The following is a 9,025-nucleotide window of genomic DNA, read 5'->3' as shown; positions in this document are numbered from 1 at the left end:
TCTTACTGCTCCATCGATGGGGTGTCCTGCTCCTTCAGCGTGGTGTCTTACTGCTCCATCGATGGGGTGTCCTTCTGCTCCTTCGTCTACGTAACCCTTCAAGAAATACAGGAACTATATACGCCCAATTGTTGATAGTACAGGAGGTTTTGGTAGTGCCTTTTCTGTAGCGGTATATTAGATTTATTGCCAGTTTTTATCTCTTTGTATGGTACTGAGGATAACGAGGCCAATACTGATAACACATAAAAGAGCATGTCAGGGTATACTGGGAATAATAAATCGCTAAGAAAAAGGTGCAACGAAGCTTAAATTGCCACCTAGAATACAGTCGTAAATATGGAAGTTAGTGTCACAAATGATATCTTTTCAGTATTAATTATTTTCTCTTCATGTGTTGCAGTGTTGGCTGGAGGACTGGGTGTATGGGCAAGTCACCTGGACAGTACTTCGCCTCTCGCAGAAGGAACACCCATTTTATCAAGCCACTTAGAGTCCTCACCACGCCTTCCCCCCTCCATAAGCCGATTTGTCCATCCCATCAACCCCTCCAGCCGTGCCCTGAACCCCTCTCCTCTCTTCCCTCCTGCCCTAAAGTCTTCCTCTCCCTTTCCACCAACCCTAAAGCCTTCCCCTCTCTTCTCACCTGCCCAGAATTCCTCATCTCCCTCCCCATCTCCCCAGGACCTCTCGTCTCTCTTCTCGTCTCTTCAGAACCCCTCGTCTCTCTTGCAATCTCCCCAGTACCCCTCCCCTCCCTTTCCGCTTCACGGACATGCTTCCCCTCTCTTCCTACCTGCCCTTCGTCCTTCCCCTCTCTTCCCACCTGCCTTTCAGCCCTCCCCTCTCATCCCACCTGCCGTTCAGCCTTCCCCTCTCCTCCCACCTGCCCTTCGTCCTTCCCCTCTTTTCCCACCTGCCCTGTACCTGTCTTCCCCTCGCCGTCACCGCCGTCACGCCACCCCCCCGCCCCGCCTGGCCATCAGTGGAGAGCCGCCCCGCCACCTGCACTTCACCAACAGCAGCGGCGCCGTGTTGGACTGCCAGGCCGTCGGCGACCCCGCACCCACCGTCACCTGGACCCACACCGACGGCAGGACAATACACCAGGTGAGTGAGGGGCGTGGAGAGGCAGGCACGCTGGAGGAACAGTCATCATCATCATTTTTTCTTCATCTTTTTTTTCTTCCTCTCGTCTTCTTCTTTCCTTCGTCTTCTTGTTCTTCTTCTTTTTCTGATTATTATTATTATTATTATTATTATTATTATTATTATTATTATTATTTTCATTATTATTGTTAATAGTGAGGGACGGTGGAGGAAAAGTCTTCATCATCATCATCACCTTTTCTTCATCCTTTTTTCTTCTTCCTGTCGGTCTTCTTCTTCTTCTTCTTCTTCGTCTTCTTCTTCTTCTTCTTCTTTTTATTATTATTATTATTAAAATTATTGTTGTTATTACTATTATTATTAGTAGCAGTAGTAAAGGCGAAAAATAATTTACTAACCCTTTCAGCCCCAGGATGTAACAAACAACCATTATCAACATAGATCATTCGGGTTGGAGAATATTTGAAAGCCTTTGTTAACTCCCTACTGTGTGTTTTATTTCTGTGTTACGCCAGACGATTTCAGACGATTTTAAGAGGGATCCATTGGGGGATGGGGTTGAGGAGAGGTTAAAAGAGGAAGGAAAGATCGGGGGAGGTGAGGGGGAGGGAGGAAAAAATAGACTGGGGAGTTATGTAACGGTGAAGTTAGGGAGGGCATGGGGAGGGGTGGGGAGGGGAGAGAGAGAGAGAGATGGAGGAAGGGAAAAGGAGAGAGACAGAGAGAGGGAGGGAGAAGGAGAGAGAGGGGAAAGGGGGGGGGGGAAGCAGAAGGGGTTGGGGAAGGGTGAGCTGAGAGGGAGAAAAAAGTTACGAAAAAAGCTAGGTAGAGTTTTCCTTTTTTTTTTTTTAATGCCGAGTTTAACTTTACTTAATATTATGGTATTTTTTCAACCTAAGTTATAAACGACTGTAAAAAAAAAAAATCTATGAAAGAAAAATAGGATGAAGACTAGTTATTTAATGTGTGGTAGAGGGAGGGGGAGGGGAAAGGGGAGTGAGGAGGGGAAGAGGGAGTGGGAGAGGAGAGGGGAGAAGAGATTGGGGATTGGGAGGAGGATAAGGAAGAAGGAAGGGAGAGAAGGAGGAAGAGGTAGGGAGAGAAGGAAGAGGAAGGGAGAGAAGGAAGGTGAAGGGAAGAGAAGGACGAGAGAGAAGGGATGGAGGGGGAGGGAGGGGAACGAGGGAGCAGGAGAGGAGGGAGGAAGAGAGATTAGGGATTGGGGAGGATAAGGAAGACGGAAGGGAGAGAACGAGGTACGGAAGGAGGAGGAAGGAAGAGAGGGAACTAATGAAGGAGGAGGAAGGAAGAGAGGGAACTAATGAAGGAGGAGGAAGAGAGTGGAGGGAGGGAAGAGTAGAGAGAGAAGTGGGGAAGGGGGAGGGAAAGTGGGGAGGAGAACAGAGAGGAGAGAGAAGGAAATAGGAAGGGAGAAGAAGAAATGGAAGAGAGGAGAGAGAGAAGGAAAGAAAGGAGGTACGGAAGAGGGACAGGAAGGGAAAGAGATGGGGTAGATTAAAGAGGGGGAGGAGAGAGGAGTGATGGAGGAGGGGAGGGAGGGTTGAGGGGAAAGAGGGAAGGAAGGTGGAGAGAAGTAAGGGAGAGAGGATAAAAAGGGAGGGGGTATGGGATATAGAGGTGAGGGGGAATAAGGGGGTGGAGAGGGGGAGGGGAAGTGTGTAGTGCAGATGAGAGAGAGGAGGGAGGGTAAAGAGAGAGAGCGAGAGAGAGTAAGGAACGTGTAAAGGATAGAAATGAGGAAGATGTTTGAGAAATGATACTGAGAAAGACAGGGAAAGGTGAAAATGAGAGAGGGGAAGGAGGGAGAGAGAGAGTGAGAGAGAGGGAGGGTGGGAGAGAGGGAGAGGAGGGAGAGAGAGAGTGAGAGAGAGGGAGGGTGGGAGAGAGGGAGAGGAGGGAGAGAGGATGTCTGGTGTGATGTAACGAAGTGTGATGGTGGGGCAATGGTGAGTAAATGGTGTTACGTGGGTTGGTATAACATCACCACCTTCCAACATATTGTATCTCTCTCTCTCTCTCTCTCTCTCTCTCTCTCTCTCTCTCATATCTCTGTATCGAGATGTATGTCTGCATGTCTCACTGTTTTTTTTCTATTAATCTGTCTATGTATGAGAGAGAGAGAGGGGGGAGATAGAGGGTAGAGAGAGAGAAGTAAGAGAGAAAGTAGAGAAAAAGCAAGCATACAAAGAAAGCATAAGAGGAAAGACACGAGAGAGAGAGAGAGAGGGAGAGAAAGAGAAAGAGAAAGAGAGAGAGAGAGAGAGGAAGAAGAGGAAGTGGAGGCAAAGAGAAAAGGGTTCATGATGGAAGAATAGATAAAGAGGAGACAGACAGGGGAGAGAGGCAGGAAAATAGATAGATAGATAGAGAGAGAGAGAGAGAGAGGAAGTACGAAAGGGCATCTGGAATGATATAACCAAGTGTCTTGTAGGGGAACTGCGAGTAAATGTTGTTAGCCTGGATGATACGAGAGAGAGAGAGAGAGAGAGAGAGAGAGAGAGAGAGAGAGAGAGAGAGAGGAACTGCAAGAAAGAGTCCTCATCCTCGCCGTCACTTAATAACACTTCCACACTTCACAACCACTCGCACTCCACCAACACTGCATTCCTCTCTCCTTCTCCTCGTCCCTCCCTTCCTCTCTTCCCGTCTCCTTCCCCTCCCTCCCTTCCTCTCTTCCCGTCTCCTTCCCCTCCCTCCCTCCCTCACTCTCCAGCTCCCCCACAGACCAGGACTACTCCCCATCCCACAAATTTAGTGACCTCGATGCAAGTTTCAGTAGGCTAGACATGTGGGATGAAATTTTTAACAGGCGTCGGCGATATTCCTGTGCGGTTGTGTTCTTGGGAGCTGCAGGGGACAATGAGCGAGAGAGAGAGAGAGAGAGAGAGAGAGAGAGAGAGAGAGAGAGAGAGAGAGAGAGGATGGTAAGAGAAAGAAATGAAAATGGTTTAAGAAATATTGGAAAGTAATAGGAGAAAACAGAAAAGAGGAAAGAGAGAGAGAGAGAGAGAGAGGATGGTAAGAGAAAGAAATGAAAATGGTTTAAGAAGTATTGGAAAGCAAAGGAGAAAATAGAAAAGAGGAAATGGAGAGAGAGAGAGAGAGAGAGAGAGAGAGAGAGAGAGAGAGAGAGAGAGAGAGAGAGAGAGAGAGAGAGAGAGAAGTTACTAAATTTGTGGAAATGGGAAAAGAAGTGTTTGCAGACCCTTAGGAAAATTAGCCGTGTGTGTGTGTGTGTGTGTGTGTGTGTGTGTGTGTGTGTGTGTGTGTGTGTGTGTGAGAGAGAGAGTGAGAGAGAGAGAGAGAAAGAGAGAGAGAGAGAGAGAGAGAGAGAGAGAGGTGGAGTGGATTCGCTGCTCTTCCTTCCAAACGTTCCCAGGGGTGCATCACATTCCCTTCTCTCTTCTGTCTCCTCTCCTCTTACCTCCCTCCTTTTCCTCTCTCTCTCTCTCTCTCTCTCACACACACACACACACACACACACACACACACACACACACACACTAATAAAACACATATCGCTCCAGCAGTTCATTTATATATACCGTAAATACAGATTTCCCATAGGAGACGCAATGTTTCTCTCTCTCTCTCTCTCATCTCCATTTCCTCTTTTCTGTCATCTGTTACATTCCTCTGTTTCCTTAACCATTTACATGTCTTTCTTTTACCATCCTCATATTCTCTCTCTCTCTCTCTCTCTCTCTCTCTCTCTCTCTCCTTTTCAAAATTGGTGTTACTGATACTGTTAAATGACAATATGGCCGCCAGAACTAAGAAGTAAACTCTGTGTGACATTTTCCTCTTAATAATAATCCTGTGTAATTTTCCTCTCACAAAAAAATACACAAGTTTGAGTAATATTTCGCTTTTTGGTAAATCATTTTTCTCAGGGACGAGTGGCTCTAAAAATAAGTAATGCATTGTAATTGTTTATGAGTACTGTTATTTTTGAAGATAGATGGATGGATGGATGGATGGATGGATGGATGGATGGATAGATAGACGGATGGATGGATGGATGGATAGTTAGATAGATAGGAATAGATAGATGTATAGATTGATTGATGTATGGATGGATAGATAGGTTGATGGATAGATATATGGGTAGACAGACAGATAGATAGATAGGTAGGTATAGATAGATGTATAGACAGGTAGGTAGGTAGGTAGATATAAACTGAGAGAGAGAGAGTAGGTAGGTAGATAGATAGATATAGATAATTAGATTTAGACAGAGAGAGAGAGACAGACAGACAGACATAGACAGAGAGAGAGAGAAGGTTCTGTGGACAATGCTAAACAGTTAACAGTATTCACAGAGAGATTTTATTGCTAAAGGCGAGAAAAAATAGCCATTGCATGTGTTGTAATAAAGTTAACTTGAACCACTTTTATTTAACGACCGTAAACATTCGCCAAATAATTCCTGTACTTCATATTGACTAATGTTTATGATGCTTAATTATTTTTTTATCTCCTTATAGTTTACCATCTTCATGTTTTTTTACCTTCTCTCCTCATCCCTGTCTACCTGCCTCCGCTTTCTCTCTCTCTCTCTCTCTCTCTCTCTCTCTCTCTCTCCCTCTCTCTCCTTAACTTCTCCGTATCTCCTTTCTTATCTCCTAACTTTTCCACACTTAGTTTTCCTCCGTCTTCACCTCTTCCCCTCCACTGTCTCCATCCTTCTTTCTTTATCTCCGCCTTTTCTACACTCTTTCTCACATTCCTAACGTCTGCTTTTTTCCTCTCAGTCTCCAAACTTCTCCATTCGTCTCTCTCTCTCTCTCTCTCTCTCTCTCTCTCTCTCTCTCTCTCTCTCTCTCTCTCTCTCCACCATAGGATTCACTCCACATATGCCCAGTCTTCCTCACTTCACTGTTGTCTTTCTCATACCCCCTCCCTCAACCTCTCCACTCGCCTCCACTAACTTCACCCCTCCACTATCTCCCTCCATCCCTCCATATCTCCACAAGTTGGTCTCTCTCCCCCACACACGCTCCACAACAAGTCTCACTCCCTATGTGTTTACAGTTCCCTCTCACCTCTCTCCACTCCTGTCTCTCCACAGCCTCCACCTCCTTACCTTCCTCCACATAAACCTTCCATCTCTCCACTCTTCTCACCCTGTAACCTCCACCTTCATACCTTCCTCCACATTAGCTCTCCATCTCTCCACTTCACCCATCCACCGGCCCCACTTAATTAACTCCTTCAATCCTATGTCGTCTTTTTTGCATTTCATTCTAGCAGCTTCAAACGATTTTATGTAATTTAGAAAAGTCATAGTATTAAAGGGGTACTTAAGGCTGTATCTAGCTCATTAAGTTCAATAATTACCCTCTAAGATAATTAACGCATCTGAAGAAAGGGACAGAATTAAGTAAGAAATCTTGTAATGGCCTCTTTCCCTATCCTCTGTCCACTTCCCCTGCCTTTATCATCTCGTCTTATCGTCTCCAAGCGTCCTGTTGGCTGTTATTCTGTTCTCTCCTGTTTTATGGCGGTGTAGCTGCCCTGTTATAAGTGTCCATCAGTCCCCTCCCAATCCCCCGAAAGGAGAATGGTGGACTGCAGAAGAAAAGGTCACGTCCAGATGAGGGTAGAGCCACAATAACAACAGTAACAACACAACACTTACATCCATCCAATCCACATCTCTCTCTAATCCACATCTCCCTAATCCACACCTCTGTCTAATCCACATCTCTCTCTAATCAACACCTCTCTCTGTGTAATCCACACCTATCCCACATCTCCACCTCTCTCTCTGATCCACATCTCTCTCTAATCCACACACCTCTGTAATTCACTTCTAACCCACATCTCCGCCTCTCTCTCTGTTAACAGGTGGATGGGCTACTCCACCTGCTGGCCAACGGGTCCCTGCACTTCCCACCGTTCCCCCATCACCGCTACACCCCCAGCATCCACTCCTCCACCCTCACGTGCAGGGCGTCATCCACCCTAGGCACGCTCTTGGCCACCCCCACCATCGTCAGAGCAGGTGAGGTGGATGGAAGTTGAATAGAGGGATGGATGGATGGATGGATAGGCACATAAACTGGATAGATGGAAGTTAGATAGATAGAGGGATTGCTGGATGGATGGTGAGGTGGATAGATAGATAGATGGATAGATAAAAGGATTGAGGGATGGATGGATAGATGGATAGACACAGAGATAAACTGGATAGATGAACGTTAGAGGGATTGATGGATGGATGGATAGGCACGTAGAGATAAACTGGGGAGATTGATTGGTTGATGGGTGATATAAAGATGACTATATAAGCAGATAGATAAGTAGACAGATTGACAAATAGATAGAAGAACAGGTTAGTATATAGATAAATAGATACAGAGATGAGTTTTTGTGTTCAGTGTGTTTTCCCTCTGTGTGTGTGTGTGTGTGTGTGTGTGTGTGAGAGAGAGAGAGAGAGAGAGAGAGAAAGCGCATCGAACTGACAGTGAGAAAAAGTTAGTGACAGAATGACAAACCGTGAATTGAAGTAATAAAACGTGATATTGAGAGAGAGAGAGAGAGAGAGAGAGAGAGAGAGAGAGAGAGGTGTAACATATAGTGTGTGTGTGTTGGGGAGGGGGGAATAAAAAATAATATTAGAGATACTAAATCTAAACCTGTGTATATTTAGTTTGTGTTGTTGTGCTACCCAAGTCTGTCTGATAGAGCAGACCCATCAACTGTAGGCAAGCAGTCGCCCCTGCAGGGCCATCCCGTGCAGAGAACCTATGTTGCCATGTGGCTGACGGTGCCATGTCACAGCGAGGCTCGGGGAGTAGTATGGAGGTTTGATTCCTGGGTGGATGCTGCATTTGCGTGTCTCCACCGAATTAACAGGGGCACCATAGTAGGCTCCCCGTCACCCCTTTATTTGTCTGTATGGCTACCTCCCAGCGTAGTAAATGGTTTCCTGAATTATAGGAAACCACTGAATTGAAAAGAAGAGTAATAAACAGTGACAGAAAGGATGGGAGAAATGGGAAAGGAAGAGGGCAGACACAGAAAAAGAATGATCGCCATGAAGGAAGAAGTAAGCAGCACTACATCAAGTGAGTGAATGAAGGACGCCCCCCCATCTAGCGCTATGGATTTTGGTGTGATATATTTGAATGGCGTTGTAAACAGTTAGGGAGCTGAATTGGCTGATATGTTTGTACGTAATTAAAGGAGAAACGACGGATTAATTAGTTAGGAGGCTGGTGGTGATAGTGGTGGTAATGATGAGCCGGTGGTGATGATGGCGGTAATGATGGTGATGATGATGATATTGGTTTTGATGATTATGGTGGTGAACATCGTGATTATGAGGAATACGGTGATGATGGTTGTGGTGGTGGTGATGGTGATGATGATATGGTAACAACGCTTATGTGGATGTGGATGATGATGATGACGGTGGTGGTGTTGGTGTTAGTGATGATGATGGTGATGATGATATGATAATGACGCTGATGTGAATGTTGATGTTGATGTTGATGATGATGGTTGTGGTGGTAGTGGTGGTAATAATGATTGTGGTGGTGGTGCTGATGATGATGGTGACTGATGTTGGTGATGGTGATGATGATGATGATGATGATGGTGATGATGAACAACCTCCTTTCTGCTAGGATTGACACAACTGAACAAAATCATGCGGAATTTAGTCGATACGAAGTACCAAGAGCGGCGACAAGGTTGTTGTTGTTGTTATTGTAGTTGTTGTTGTTGTTGTTGTTGTTGTTGGTGGTGGTGGTGGTGGTGGTGGTGGTGGTTTCGTTGTTTTTGTTGTTGATATTTTGTTGTTGTTATTGTGATGATTATGGTTGTGGTGGTGGTGGTGATGATGATGATGATGGTGGTGGTGGTGGTGGTGGTGTTGTTGTGGTGG

At 45.7% G+C, this 9,025-nt stretch overlaps 1 protein-coding gene across 1 annotated transcript in view; it reads left to right on the top strand.

The window, feature by feature from the left end:
- Positions 1–339: 339 nt before the first annotated feature.
- The window catches only part of LOC145403387 (cell adhesion molecule Dscam2-like), a 115,884-nt gene continuing 107,198 nt past the window's right edge, over positions 340–9,025 (top strand). Inside the window, exons 1-4 of the mRNA XM_080275170.1 lie at positions 340–345; positions 404–429; positions 987–1,110; positions 6,982–7,138. Of these exons, the coding sequence (XP_080131296.1) occupies positions 340–345; positions 404–429; positions 987–1,110; positions 6,982–7,138 (313 nt within the window). The remainder of the gene's footprint in view (positions 346–403; positions 430–986; positions 1,111–6,981; positions 7,139–9,025) is intronic.

The sequence above is a fragment of the Coenobita brevimanus genome, chromosome 60 (genome assembly GCF_032717465.1).
Source record: "Coenobita brevimanus isolate Jiangsu-jjx chromosome 60, ASM3271746v2, whole genome shotgun sequence".
Taxonomy (NCBI): domain Eukaryota; kingdom Metazoa; phylum Arthropoda; class Malacostraca; order Decapoda; family Coenobitidae; genus Coenobita; species Coenobita brevimanus.
Note: the sequence above shows the minus strand (reverse complement) of the source record. Positions and strands in the feature narration are given on the sequence as shown.